Genomic DNA, 14,477 nt, shown 5'->3' with positions numbered 1-14,477 from the left:
TTGAGACTTACATACTTATAATCTGTGCTTTCAGTTCCATTGTACAACTCTTCCCATATTCATCAGCCTCTCTGCCCCTTTCCCCCTTACAATGATCTCTTCCACCTACTGTACCATCATTATTCTCACTGCAAGCTTTTTTCCTCCTCATTTTATGCCTCACTCATCAACCCATTTTTTTAAATCCCTTTATCAGCAACCTGTTTTTCTTTAACTACCTTTCTATCATTCTGTTTAATTATTGCTGTGTGTTTACTGTAGAAGATGATGATAACACCTGTGTACAGAGCTCCATGTGATCAGAGAGAAACATCAGTTCCCCTCTGAGCAGTTCTGTATTTGGCACTCATTTGCAAGCATTCTGGGGGAGCAAAAGCGCAGAGCGCTACTTAAATCAGTTGTGTGCGTGTGTATAGATGGTAAAGTAACTGCAGTGCCTTGCATAACATCTTACTGTAAGTAATGCTCAAGCTTTACTTAAGAGGTAATAGACATTACTTGCTGTGACACATTTTCATTCAGCATGATATTGCCTTATCAGGTGGCTGATGCTTTCACCAGTCACAAATCTGTTTAGGGGATTCTTAAGGAATTTAAGTAACTTCTTAAAATATAGTGTCACTGGAGAACACACTGGGGGGTATTCAATTAAGTGCCGTTTTTTAGACTAGTCGAAAAAACGGCACTAATTTGACACTGTATTGAATTGCGCCTGTTTTTTAATCCATTTTTGGCCGTGCTGTTTTACTTTTTTGTTGATTCGGCATGGGCAAAAATTGCGCCAAAAACGGGAGAAAATACGTGTATCAACGGCGAATAAGCCGATACACATGGTTATCGTCAGTGCCTGATTTTTCAACCAGTCGAAAAAATGGCACAGGCACTGAATATGTTGAATGTAAATGCTACTGAAAAACGGACTAAAGTGCAGTTTTTTTTGACTGGTCGAAAAACCGGCACTAATTGAATACCCCCCAATACCAGCTTGGTTCTGAGAGAAGTTACAGTACTTGCAGTACTCTACATTGTTTTACTTCAAAGCTAGAATGTTCTATATATGCATGGCAGCTTCCCTTTGAATACACTGCAGTGTGCCATCTACCAGTCAGAGTACATGAGCTGTAGAAAACTGCTAGCAATTAACATGTCAAAGACATTTCCTCTCTTATTACTCATAAGATCTGTTACAAACATCAAGCCACAATCCAGCACTGGAGCATGGTGCGTCTGTTGCCACACTGGTGCTTTCATAAAACAGATTTTTTTTCTCTTAATACAAACACATTATGGAGTGACACTGGGATGGAGTGTGGATAAGTACACCTTTGCAGTACAGTGTCTGTCTAGTGAGTAAATGTTACTCATCTGAGTAAAGGCCTACTACATTCTATATCAGGGCTGGCCAAACCGGTCCTCGAGATCTACCAACAGTTCATGTTTTCCAGGCCTCCTGGAGACCTGTAGAATTGTCAGTTAGAGATGAATGCAGCACATCTTAATTAGTAATGACTACACCTGTGCACCAGCTAGGTGATCTGGAAAATGCGTACTGTTGGTAGATCTCGAGGACTGGTTTGGCCAGCCCTGTTCTATATGTTCCACATTGCAATAACAGTTTCATGACTGATGATACACTAAACATTGCTAGTGAAGTTTTGTCTTAATCCAGTTTAGAAGTTTCCTTCTACTGTATTTACAATTGATGTATGTTACATTTCACTGACTATTTGTAATGTTGGTCCAGGATTATGTGTGCTAGTACTATAGTTAGCCTTCACTATTCTGGCGGTATCGCAAGCTACCTTACTCCTTTCCAGCAAAACAGCAGGTACTTTGTTGCTGGGGTATTCAGTCTGATTAAGTTATTCAGTAATCTGGTGAGTAGCTGCACATTCTGGAAGCTTGTAGTAACATTCTAAATACATTCTTTGGTACTCTCGGGAATAGTCTTATGATGGATGCATGCTGATTGAGGATAGCTGCTTTAAATAGCAGTTACACAGAGATCACACAGAAAAACAGAGGGCAGGAGCCTTGTATGGAAATGAGCAAACCAAGCAAACATGGCTAGGATACTGGGAGCTACTCACACAAACAGTCATATTTTGGTATTCAGAGGGCATTGGAGTCTGAGCGACTTCTTCATCTAGCTGGCGCCAGTACCGTGACATATCCAGTGCAGAGCGCATGCATAACGGGCACCTGTATCCTCTGCAATAGAAGGAGGAAAAACAGAACAGCGGTGAACACTCATAATAGGCAATGTGAAATGTTTTCTCTACACCTAGTACAAAGTACAAATCACAATAGTATTTAATAAAAAATAAATAAAAAAAATCAACATTATCAAATAAATCTAGTTATTTTTAATACATAATTTTACAACTCTATGGGGGATATCCAATCACCTGCGGTACATTAGGGGGTTTTCTATACTGCACCAGGTGCCGGCTCCTGGCAGCTCCTGGTGCAGCGCTCAACCTCTGGCTCTCCCCGGGCACATGACCGCTCCAAGGGGTGGGGGAAAAGGGGTGATGCGGGTCACGGCACTGCCCTGGCTTCCCTGCCAGGGGTCACAGCACTGAGTACCGGCCGTGGCGCCCTCCCTGCAGTCCCAGCTTGCTGCTACTGCGGTGAGCATGGGACACTAAAGGTCGCCACGGTTATCAGGGATTTTGTTTCACCTGCAGAAACAAAAACTTAATCCCCGGAAGCAGCCCGGTTTCTCACAAAAACACACAGGTTTGACTGAACCTGTGTGTTTTCAGGAGGAAAGCTGTTTTTTTACTGTCGATCCTATTTGGATAATCTGTAAAAACACATAGGTGAAACATAGGAAAACGTCCAATGTTTTATCTCCTGCAATAGTATACTGCTCTATGCCTGATACACACTATGCGATATATCGTTCATACAGCTGACAAATGATATATCATTAGTGCATCAACGGGTATGTACATCGGATATGTCTGTGAACTACATTGTTAAGCAGCTGCAGGAACCGCTGACAATGACATCACAACTAGGCGGGCAAATTTAAACACCTGTCAAGTTGAGATGTCTGGCCGGACATAACAAGCGGCCACTTTGGTATGTGTGTGTGTATAGCTTACCAAATCGGTTGGCCGCTCAGGTGTGTACCCAGGATTAGCTTTTTTTCCCCACACACTACTTACATACTGAATTATAAGGTAGTACCGCTATTGTTTTTAAAGGTTCCTTTAGAAAAAACAACCATGTTTGTCTAAACAAAAACAGGTGGTACTTTTTCAGTTATGGGTGAAGCTTCAAGAGGTGAAACCATAATGCCAACCTTGTTCCCTTTACAAACCAAATCTAATATTGTTAACTCCTCACCACAAAAAAAACAAAAAAACAACACAATTTTAAAAAGTAAGAGAAATGATTTCAAGCGGTATAAATGAAATTCACTTTCAGTATAACAATTTTATAAAATACATAACTATAAATTTTGCTATTTTCAAATTTCTGAAAAAAAAAAGTTCTAGAAAAATCAGAAAGATCACTTTTTTTTTTAGAGCCAAAAACCAGCAATGCTAATTCAGCATCCTAATGAACATGTTCTGTTCTCTGCAAATTAAATTGTGCATAACAGGCAAGCCACATGAAGGTCAAGCCCAAATCAAAACCGAGGTCCGTAGAAATGATCATCTGAAATCCGATTATAAAAAATATGTGTCATGGCTTTGGTATGCAGAAATGGCCCAATTTATAATGAAGACATAAATGGCAGTGTGCGCTAGCTTGTTTACTGCTTACTCTGTGCAGTGTACAATATACTACGGTTTACTTGTAATCATACTGTCAGGAAGCACAAATTACATTTAGAGCTAGGCGTAAAACACTTACTGTTTTAGCATATCCTCATAACATGTACTGGTGGGAAGGAAAAAGACAACAAGAAATTAGGATTCACATTGTTCAAAGTATAACAATAAACATCTCAAAAGATGAAAAGACACAGAAATAGTGGAGTACTTTAATATGTACCAAGACTTGAAAAAATAAGGAGTACTTTAATATGTACCAAGACTTGAAAAAATAAGATTTTACTCACCGGTAAATCTATTTCTCGTAGTCCGTAGTGGATGCTGGGAACTCCGTAAGGACCATGGGGAATAGACGGGCTCCGCAGGAGACTGGGCACTCTAAAAGAAAGATTAGGTACTATCTGGTGTGCACTGGCTCCTCCCTCTATGCCCCTCCTCCAGACCTCAGTTAAGATACTGTGCCCGGAAGAGCTGACACAATAAGGAAGGATTTTGAATCCCGGGTAAGACTCATACCAGCCACACCAATCACACCGTATAACTCGTGATACTATACCCAGTTAACAGTATGAAATATAACTGAGCCTCTCAACAGATGGCTCAACAATAACCCTTTAGTTAGGCAATAACTATATACAAGTATTGCAGACAATCCGCACTTGGGATGGGCGCCCAGCATCCACTACGGACTACGAGAAATAGATTTACCGGTGAGTAAAATCTTATTTTCTCTGACGTCCTAGTGGATGCTGGGAACTCCGTAAGGACCATGGGGATTATACCAAAGCTCCCAAACGGGCGGGAGAGTGCGGATGACTCTGCAGCACCGAATGAGAAAACGCAAGGTCCTCCTCAGCCAGGGTATCAAATTTGTAGAATTTTGCAAACGTGTTTGCCCCTGACCAAGTTGCAGCTCGGCAAAGTTGTAAAGCCGAGACCCCTCGGGCAGCCGCCCAAGATGAGCCCACCTTCCTTGTGGAATGGGCTTTTACTGATTTAGGATGCGGCAATCCAGCCGCAGAATGCGCCAGCTGAATTGTGCTACAAATCCAGCGAACAATAGTCTGCTTAGAAGCAGGGGCACCTATTTTGTTGGGTGCATACAGGATAAAAAACGAGTCAGTTTTCCTGACTCCAGCTGTCCTGGAAATATAAATTTTTAAGGCCCTGACTACGTCCAGTAACTTGGAATCCTCCAAGTCCCTAGTAGCCGCAGGCACTACAATAGGTTGGTTCAAGTGAAAAGCTGATACCACCTTAGGGAGAAACTGTGGACGAGTCCTCAATTCTGCCCTATCCATATGGAAAATCAGATAAGGGCTTTTACATGACAAAGCCGCCAATTCTGACACACGCCTGGCCGAAGCCAAGGCCAATAACATGACCACTTTCCACGTGAGATATTTCAGAGCCACAGTTTTAAGTGGCTCAAACCAATGTGATTTCAGGAAACTCAACACCACGTTGAGATCCCACGGTGCCACAGGAGGCACAAAAGGGGGCTGAATATGTAGCACTCCCTTTACAAAAGTCTGAACTTCAGGCAGTGAAGCCAGTTCTTTCTGGAAGAAAATCGACAGAGCCGAAATCTGGACCTTAATGGAACCCAATTTTAGGCCCATAGTCACTGCCGACTGTAGGAAGTGCAGAAAACGATACCCAGCTGAAATTCCTCTGTTGGGGCCTTCCTGGCCTCACACCACGCAACATATTTTCGCCAAATACGGTGATAATGGTTTGCGGTTACTTCTTTCCTGGCTTTTATCAGCGTAGGAATGACTTCCTCCGGAATGCCCTTTTGCTTTAGGATCCGGAATTCAACCGCCATGCCGTCCAACGCAGCCGCGGTAAGTCTTGGAACAGACAGGGCCCCTGCTGTAGCAGATCCTGTCTGAGCGGTAGAGGCCATGGGTCCTCTGATATTATTTCTGTAAGTTCTGGGTACCAAGCTCTTCTTGGCCCATCCGGAACCACGAGTATCGTTCTTACTCCTCGTTTTCTTATTATTCTTAGTACCTTTGGTATGAGAGGCAGAGGAGGGAATACATAAACCGACTGGTACACCCACGGTGTCACTAGAGCGTCCACAGCTATTGCCTGAGGGTCCCTTGACCTGGCGCAATATCTAGTTTTTTGTTTAGGCGGGACGCCATCATGTCCACCTGTGGCCTTTCCCAACGGTTTACCAACAGTTGGAAGACTTCTGGATGAAGTCCCCACTCTCCCGGGTGTCGGTCGTGTCTGCTGAGGAAGTCTGCTTCCCAGTTGTCCACTCCCGGAATGAACACTGCTGACAGTGCTAAGACGTGATTTTCCGCCCATCGGAGAATCCTTGTGGCTTCTGCCATCGCCATCCTGCTTCTTGTGCCGCCCTGTCGGTTTACATGGGCGACTGCCGTGATGTTGTCTGATTGGATCAGTACCGGCTGGTTTTGAAGCAGAGGCCTTGCCAGACTTAGGGCATTGTAAATGGCCCTCAGTTCCAGAATATTTATGTGTAGGGACGACTCCTGACTTGACCAAAGTCCTTGGAAATTTCTTCCCTGTGTGACTGCCCCCCAGCCTCGAAGGCTGGCATCCGTGGTTACCAGGACCTAGTCCTGTATGCCGAATCTGCGGCCCTCTTGAAGATGAGCACTCTGCAGCCACCACAGTAGAGATACCCTGGTCCTTGGAGACAGGGTTATCAGCCGATGCATCTGAAGATGCGATCCCGACCACTTGTCCAAGAGGTCCCACTAAAAGGTTCTTGTATGGAACCTGCCGAATGGAATTTTGCTTCGTAAGAAGCTACCATTTTTCCCAGGACTCGTGTGCAGTGATGCACCGATACCTGTTTTGGTTTCAGGAGGTCTCTGACTAGAGAGGACAGCTCCTTGGCTTTCTCCTGCGGGAGAAACACTTTTTTCTGTTCTGTGTCCAGAACCATCCCCAGGAACAGTAGGTGTGTGGTAGGAACCAGCTGTGACTTTGGAATGTATAGAATCCATCCGTGCTGTTGTAGCACTTCCCGAGATAGTGCTACTCCGACCAACAACTGCTCCTTGGACCTCGCCTTTACAAGGAGATCGTCCAAGTACGGGATAATTAAAACTCCCTTTTTTCGAAGGAGTATCATCATTTCTGCCATTACCTTGGTAAAGACCCTCTGTGCCATGGACAGTCCAAACGGCAGTGTTTGGAATTGGTAATGGCAATCCTGTACCACAAATCTGAGGTACTCCTGGTGAGGATGGTAAATGGGGATATGTAGGTAAGCATCCTTGATGTCCAGGGATACCATGTAATCCCCCTCCTCCAGGCTTGCAATAACCGCCCTGAGCGATTCCATCTTGAACTTGAATTTTTTTATGTATGTGTTCAAGGATTTCAAATTTAAAATGGGTCTCACCGAACCGTCCGGTTTCGGTACCACAAACAGTGTGGAATAGTAACCCCGTCCTTGTTGAAGTAGGGGCACCTTGATTATCACCTGCTGGGAATACAGCTTGTGAATTGCCTCTAGCACAGCCTCCCTGCCTGAGGGAGTTGTCGGCAAGGCAGATTTGAGGAAACGGCGGGGGGGAGACGCCTCGAATTCCAGCTTGTACCCTGAGATACTACTTGAAGGATCCAGGGATCCACCTGTGAGCGAGCCCACTGATCGCTGAAATTTTTGAGGCGGCCCCCCACCGTACCTGGCTACGCCTGTGGAGCCCCCGCGTCATGCGGTGGACTCAGAGGAAGCGGGGGAAGAATTTTGATTCTGGGAACTGGCTGACTGGTGCAGCTTTTTCCCACTTCCCTCGTCTCTGTGCAGAAAGGAAGCGCCTTTGACCCGCTTGCTTTTCTGAAGCCGAAAGGACTGTACCTGATAATACAGTGCTTTTCTTAGGCTGTGAGGAAACCTGAGGTAAAAAAATTTCTTCCCAGCTGTTGCTGTGGATACGAGGTCCCAGAGACCATCCCCAAACAATTCCTCACCCTTATAAGGCTCTATGAGCCTTTTAAAGTCAGCATCACCTGTCCAGTGTCGGGTCTCTAATACCCTCCTGACAGAATGGACATTGCATTAATTCTGGATGCCAGCCGGCAAAATATCCCTCTGTGCATCCCTCATATATAAGACGACGTCTTATGTTCACAAAATAGTATCCCTGTTTGACAGGGTTACAGACCACGCTGCAGCAGCACTATCTGCAGGTCTCAGTCTAGTACCTGAGTGTGTAAATACAGACTTCAGGCTAGCCTCCTGCTATTTATCAGCAGGTACCTTCAAAGTGGCCGTATCCTAAGACGGCAGTGCCACCTTTTTTGACAAACGTGTGAGCGCCTTATCCACCCTAGGGGATATCTCCCAGCGTAACTTATCCTCTGGCGGGAAAGGGTACGCCATCAGTAACTTTTTAGAAATTACCAGTTTCTTATCGGGGGAACCCACGCTTTTTCACACTTCATTCACTCATTTGATGGGGGAACAAAACACTGCCTGCTTTTTCTCCCCACACATAAAACCCTTTTTTAGTGGTACTTGGGTTAATGTCAGAAATGTGTAACACATTTTTTATTGCCGGGATCATGTAACGGATGTTCCTAGTGGATTGTGTATATGTCTCAACCTCGTCGACACTGGAGTCAGACTCCGTGTCGACATCTGTGTCTGCCATCTGAGGGAGCGGGCGTTTTTGAGCCCCTGATGGCCTTTGAGACGCCTGGGGAGGCGCGGGCTGAGAAGCCGGCTGTCCCATAGCTGTTACGTCATCCAGCCTTTTATGTAAGGAGTTGACACTGTCGGTTAATACCGTCCACCTATCCATCCACTCTGGTGTCGGCCCACAGGGGGCGACATCCCATTTATCGGCATCAGCTCCGCCTCCACATAAGCCTCCTCATCAAACATGTCGACACAGCCGTACCGACATACCGCACACACACAGGGAATGCTCTGAGGACAGGACCCCACACAGCCCTTTGGGGAGACAGAGAGAGAGTATGCCAGCACACACCAGAGCGCTATATAATGTAGGGATAAACACTATCACTGAGTGAATTTTCCCCAATAGCTGCTTGTATAAACAATATTGCGCCTAAATTTAGTGCCCCCCCTCTCTTTTTAACCCTTTGAGCCTGAAAACTACAGGGGAGAGCCTGGGGAGCTGTCTTCCAGCTACACTGTGAAGAGAAAATGGCGCCAGTGTGCCGAGGGAGATAGCTCCGCCCCTTTTTCGCGGACTTTTCTCCCGCTTTTTTATGGATTCTGGCAGGGGTAATTATCACATAAATAGCCTCTGGGGCTATATATTTTGATTATTTTGCCAGCCAAGGTGTTTTTATTGCTGCTCAGGGCGCCCCTCCCCAGCGCCCTGCACCCTCAGTGACCGGAGTGTGAAGTGTGTATGAGGAGCAATGGCGCACAGCTGCAGTGCTGTGCGCTACCTTGGTGAAGACTGAAGTCTTCTGCCGCCGATTTTCCGGACCATCTTCATGCTTCTGGCTCTGTAAGGGGGACGGCGGCGCGGCTCCGCGAACGAACACCAAGGACGGGTCCTGCGGTCAATCCCTCTGGAGCTAATGGTGTCCAGTAGCCTAAGAAGCCCAAGCTAGCTGCAAGCAGGTAGGTTCGCTTCTTCTCCCCTTAGTCCCTCGTTGCAGTGAGCCTGTTGCCAGCAGGTCTCACTGTAAAATAAAAAACCTAACATATACTTTCTTTCTAGGAGCTCAGGAGAGCCCCTAGTGTGCACCCAGCTCGGCCGGGCACAGAAATCTAACTGAGGTCTGGAGGAGGGGCATAGAGGGAGGAGCCAGTGCACACCAGATAGTACCTAATCTTTCTTTTAGAGTGTCCAGTCTCCTGCGGAGCCCGTCTATTCCCCATGGTCCTTACGGAGTTCCCAGCATCCACTAGGACGTCAGAGAAACATAAGTTAAGTGCTGAAAATGACTGTTTAGGGCTGTATTCAATTCACAGAACACTAGAAATTTTTCATGCTTTTAAAAAACCAAACAAAGCCACATGCAAAATCTGTCTTGTGAACTGTCAAAGACAAGATTCTGCAATCATGACTCAGTCAGTTAAACGGTAAAGATACATGTTCTGTCACATGAACCCACCAGTGTGCCTGAGCATTCACAACAGGAAATCCTGATCTGTTATTGCACATTTCTCTGGCTTAAGAATACGGCAAATTTACGAGGAAGAGGTGGAAGTGGTCTCACTGCACATTGTCAGTAATGTATTGTGGTTGTAGCTACGGTCATATCCACACTATCAGTGATAGTAGTGGGAAATGGGTCTTATTCCTGACCACCAGTCTACTCAGAAGGTGTGACGGCTGTTAGGCAGGTCTGAATAGGTAACTTCACCATTTGTCGACTGGACAAACGTCTTGCCTGAGCTACCACAAAGAGATGAGTAGATGAGTGAAGCATAGTTCATATTTAGTCAGTATTGTGGGCACAATAAAAAGTCATCTTTATCCAAGAACTGCAAGGTGGTAACCAGGAAGAAAATGGGTAGGAGCTGCCACCACATGATGGGGGCAGGGAAAGATGGGGGGATTCGGGTCATGGCCCTGCACCTGAAGGAAGGAATAAAACCCATCTGTCAATTCAGTTAATGGGTTTTGGTTTTTTTGCTTGGGGGGGATGGGGGGGTGCAGATGGTCTGCCAACCCATCCAAGATTACATGATAAGCTTCTTATCCTAATTATCTCCTGGATAAATGTGGCTTGGCGAGCATGTTGGAATGATACAGATTCCATGTCGGGAGAAAACAAAGGTCAATAAGAATATTTGTGTACGAGGCAAGCCATGAAGCTAATCTCCAATCGTGTATAAAACACTATGATAATAATTAAGGTAGGTATTAAGAAAATGAAAAATTCAATGAAAAAAAGTCTGGTGAATGTAAAAACTAAACAAAGAGAGGCACCTCCTAGTGTAATTGTGTTATCACACCCAGTGATAAAACTGAAGACAGAGTCCTGGCAGTCTCCAAAGGCTATAATAATCATTGTCCCTGTAGCCAACAGATGTATTTATGGCAATTATTGTAAGATATAACAGTTTGTCAGGTAGCCCTTGGAAAGTTGCAGGTCACCGAAACAGCAGTCAGGTAGTGCTGACCACAATGATCAGATAAGTATTTTACTTGTCATTTTCTGTGTGACTGTGTTGGGGGTATATAAAATTACCAGTGAATTAACATCGGGTCCGAAAAATGGCTGTTTTTCAGACTTTTTTCTGATGTTTCACCGATTATTATTATTATTTTTTACAGGCTATCCAATATGGATCGCCTGTAAAAAAACAAACAAAAAGAAACAGCTCACCTCCCTAAAGCACACAGGTATAGTGACTGGGGGCGGGGGAGGATTCAGGTTGTGGCGCTGCCCCGGCTTCCCCGCCGGGGTTAAGCGCCAAGTGCCGGCTCCTGGGCTGCGGCACCCTCCCTGCATTCCCAGCCTGCCGCTGCTGCGGCGGGCAAGGGACACTGCAGGTCACCTGGTATTTCTGAGGCAGGCGATACCAAATCCCCTGAAACAGTTCCGTTTTCATGGGAAATTGGGGTGGTTTCTACCGGAAACACACAGGTTTCTCTATACCTGTGTGCTTTCAGGAGCGCTGCACCGGGAGCTGTCAGGAGCCAGCACCCGGTGCAGCATCAGGTAACCCCCGATAAGCTGCCGCTCGTTCGCCCTGGTAAATTACCGAGGCTAATTGGATATCCCCCAATGTATGATGGCGTGCTGGTTTCATAGTTATTTCTAACTGGTGACATTGCTTGATAGATATACAAACACTGTATTTACATACACGGTAATGAAAATTAAACACTTGGTAATGAAAATGATTCAAAAGTTTAACAGTTCCAAATACCAAAAAGCAAAAGAAAATAATTGCTGCTGTTCAGTTAGATAATACATGCAGATAAGCTCACTGAATATTTCTGCTACAATCACTGGGAAGCACTTCTAAACAATGTAATGACATGAAGCATTGTTAGCAGTGTAGAGAAATATAGGTAACATTTCAGTGTAATATATTATCATTTAGGCATGATTAGGTGAGATGAGGTGTGCGTGCAATTGGATCAATGGTGACTCGTGTTCCACTTGAGGCACAAGCAAATTCAGATAAAACACTTGTCTGATTGAGTCCTAAAGGAGAATTCAAGGACACTAGAACAAATAAATTGATTTTAAACAAGTCTCTCACCTGTGCAAGAGGTGTCCACAAGGGAGAACGCGTGCTCCCACCCTGGAAGTATGTATATCCTGTAACATAAATGCACAATCAGGAGTTAGGTTTATTTATTTTCCTATTTGTCAAACAAATAAAATAATAAATACATAATCAGATGCTAAAGATAAAGCATGTTTAGCTGGCCACACAAAACACAAAATTCACATGATCACAATTCAATATAGCCACACACGGTTAAGCAGCTAGAGCTCTTTGTAGTGCATTAGTGTCTGATACTAATCAAACTGCAATTACTGGATATGGGAGTCATAGCCAGCATTATTATCTTCTAGTAAACTTAACATTTTTCCCAGAAGATAAATAATAACATATCTAAGCTGAGCTTATTAAATATACATATTTATTAAATATAAAACCTGGATTTTCAATTCCTATATCTCGGCTGATATCCTATTAGCGGCGGTAATTTACCACTGCTAATAGGTTCGCCGGGAGCTATCCAATTACCCGCGATAACCGGAATAATGCGCAAAATGCAGCCCTCGGGAGCCGCGATAACACATGGGATCAGGAACTTATCTCAAATCCCACGTCTTACAGCACAACAGCGGGTCCTTTTTCGGACGATAAAAACAGCCTATAATTGGATAGACTGATAATCTCAGTGCTGATATATAGACCAGCGTGTGCTAGAGGCACCAGAGCAGAGAGCGACACTCCATGCAGGAAAGAGGAACTGGACGGGTTGTGACAGGTGCAGGGTGTGAGAATGTACACTAAAAAAACATTAAAAACCAATGTACAGTACAGTGTGATAAAAAAAAACCCTCACCTACTGTACCGCTGTCTTTGTCTATTAGAAATCTTAGAATATACACTTCAAATTTTTTCTAGTAAAAAAAAAAAAATAAGGATAACATTTTTAGTCAGAGAAACTGCATTTTATACTAACCGGTAAACACACTTACTGTTGAAAAAAAAAAAAAAATTTTTTTTTATAATAAGTGTGTGTGTGTGTGTGTGTGTGTGTGTGTGTGTGTGTGTGTGTGTGTGAGTGTGTGTGTGTGTGTGTATATTCTGTTTTCAGGTCGCAACAGTTATTATGTAAAGTATTAGTATTATTACCTACATTGATTTATTGGTATTTATAACTTCGCGCAGGAATCACCATGTCTGACAAGTTCTGATGTGGACTAATTTATGGGTGTCATTAAAGGGCACCCAGAAAAACATTCTAAGGAGAAAAGCGTGATCCCAACCCACCCCACAACTGGAGAAATTAAAGAAAATTTGCATTCAAAATCTATTTGTCTATAACAGTAGTTGATGTTTGCATTATCAATAAAATTTTATTTTATATACTCCCTGGTCATTTATTATTAAAATGTTAGCTCACAACCTACTGTGAGTAAAAGGATTGGACCATGGTGGATTGGTAAGCTGCGCTAACCTACTGGACAGATCCATTATAATATAGCTCCCCCCGGTGGTAAGGAACTGTCTGTTCACAAACAAATGAATTTCCGCAGCACAGTGCAATGGACCAGCAAAAAAGAAATGCATCCTACCTGATAATAGTAAATGCAGAGATCTCAATTACAAACATTTGCAAACATATGGTAAGCCACCAGCCACAGCAAAGCTTCTCTGACCTTGTGTCCTTCACTGCACGAAAATAGCACTTACTTTGGGTACAGTATTTCTAAATTGGAAGTCTTGCTGTGGCTGCGTGCGGCTACCAGATGTTTACAAATATATGCAACAGAAATCTCTGCATTACTATTATCATGCACTCTAGGATGTATGTCTCTATTGCTGGTCCACTGCGGTATGCTAGGGTAATTTCTTTGTTTTCGCTAGTCTAGATTAACCCCACTCTTACATGCACCTTTGATGGAGCAATAAATTGATTTGAACAACTCTCATTCTGTCTATTCGCAGCCCTTCTACTAAAAGCATGCTGCTCTAGATCACTATCTAGGGATTTAAGAGCTGCAGATATATTAATATTCTTTAAGTTCCGATATTGGCATTACAAGAGGACAGGCAGTTTAATAACATTTATTGCTTTCGCTTATCTCAGAGAAAGAGCAAGACACAGAGAAAAAAAATAGGACGTCAAATCGAAAGCAGAAAAAAACTTTCTGACAAGAACTTAGTGGGTCATGTGGGGTTGGAAAAGTAATCCTGTGTAAATTGTAGGTTTGCTTCTATTGGCATTTTTCAATCATTCCATTTGGCAGTCTGGCCAATGGTTTTTGTCTTCTACACTCACCTAAGCCAATAATCTTGCTATATTTCTGTAAACTAAAAATTCAGAGGAAGTTGAAATGGGAACATATTTGCAGCACAGAGCACAGTATAAATCTCTTTTTATTTCTCATTTCCAGTTATAGGTCCCTTGCCTATGCAGGAGTCATACTAAATAACGTATTAGCTACACAGCACAACACAAGAATATTAAAAATCCAGGTGAAGATAATGTTATTTATGGTATATTT

General features: G+C 43.8%; 1 protein-coding gene across 3 annotated transcripts in view; it reads right to left on the bottom strand.

Moving 5' to 3' along the window:
- The window catches only part of RCHY1 (ring finger and CHY zinc finger domain containing 1), a 146,946-nt gene that overhangs the window by 19,058 nt on the left and 113,411 nt on the right, over nt 1–14,477 (bottom strand). For all 3 annotated transcript variants that reach the window (XM_063916761.1, XM_063916781.1, XM_063916770.1), the window contains 3 exons: nt 11,989–12,047; nt 3,871–3,897; nt 2,091–2,211 (listed from right to left, as the gene is read on the bottom strand). In XM_063916761.1, coding sequence (XP_063772831.1) covers nt 2,091–2,211; nt 3,871–3,897; nt 11,989–12,047 — 207 coding nt within the window. The remainder of the gene's footprint in view (nt 1–2,090; nt 2,212–3,870; nt 3,898–11,988; nt 12,048–14,477) is intronic.

This window comes from Pseudophryne corroboree, chromosome 1, assembly GCF_028390025.1.
Source record: "Pseudophryne corroboree isolate aPseCor3 chromosome 1, aPseCor3.hap2, whole genome shotgun sequence".
NCBI lineage: Eukaryota > Metazoa > Chordata > Amphibia > Anura > Myobatrachidae > Pseudophryne > Pseudophryne corroboree.
This window is presented reverse-complemented; position numbering and strand designations above follow the sequence as displayed.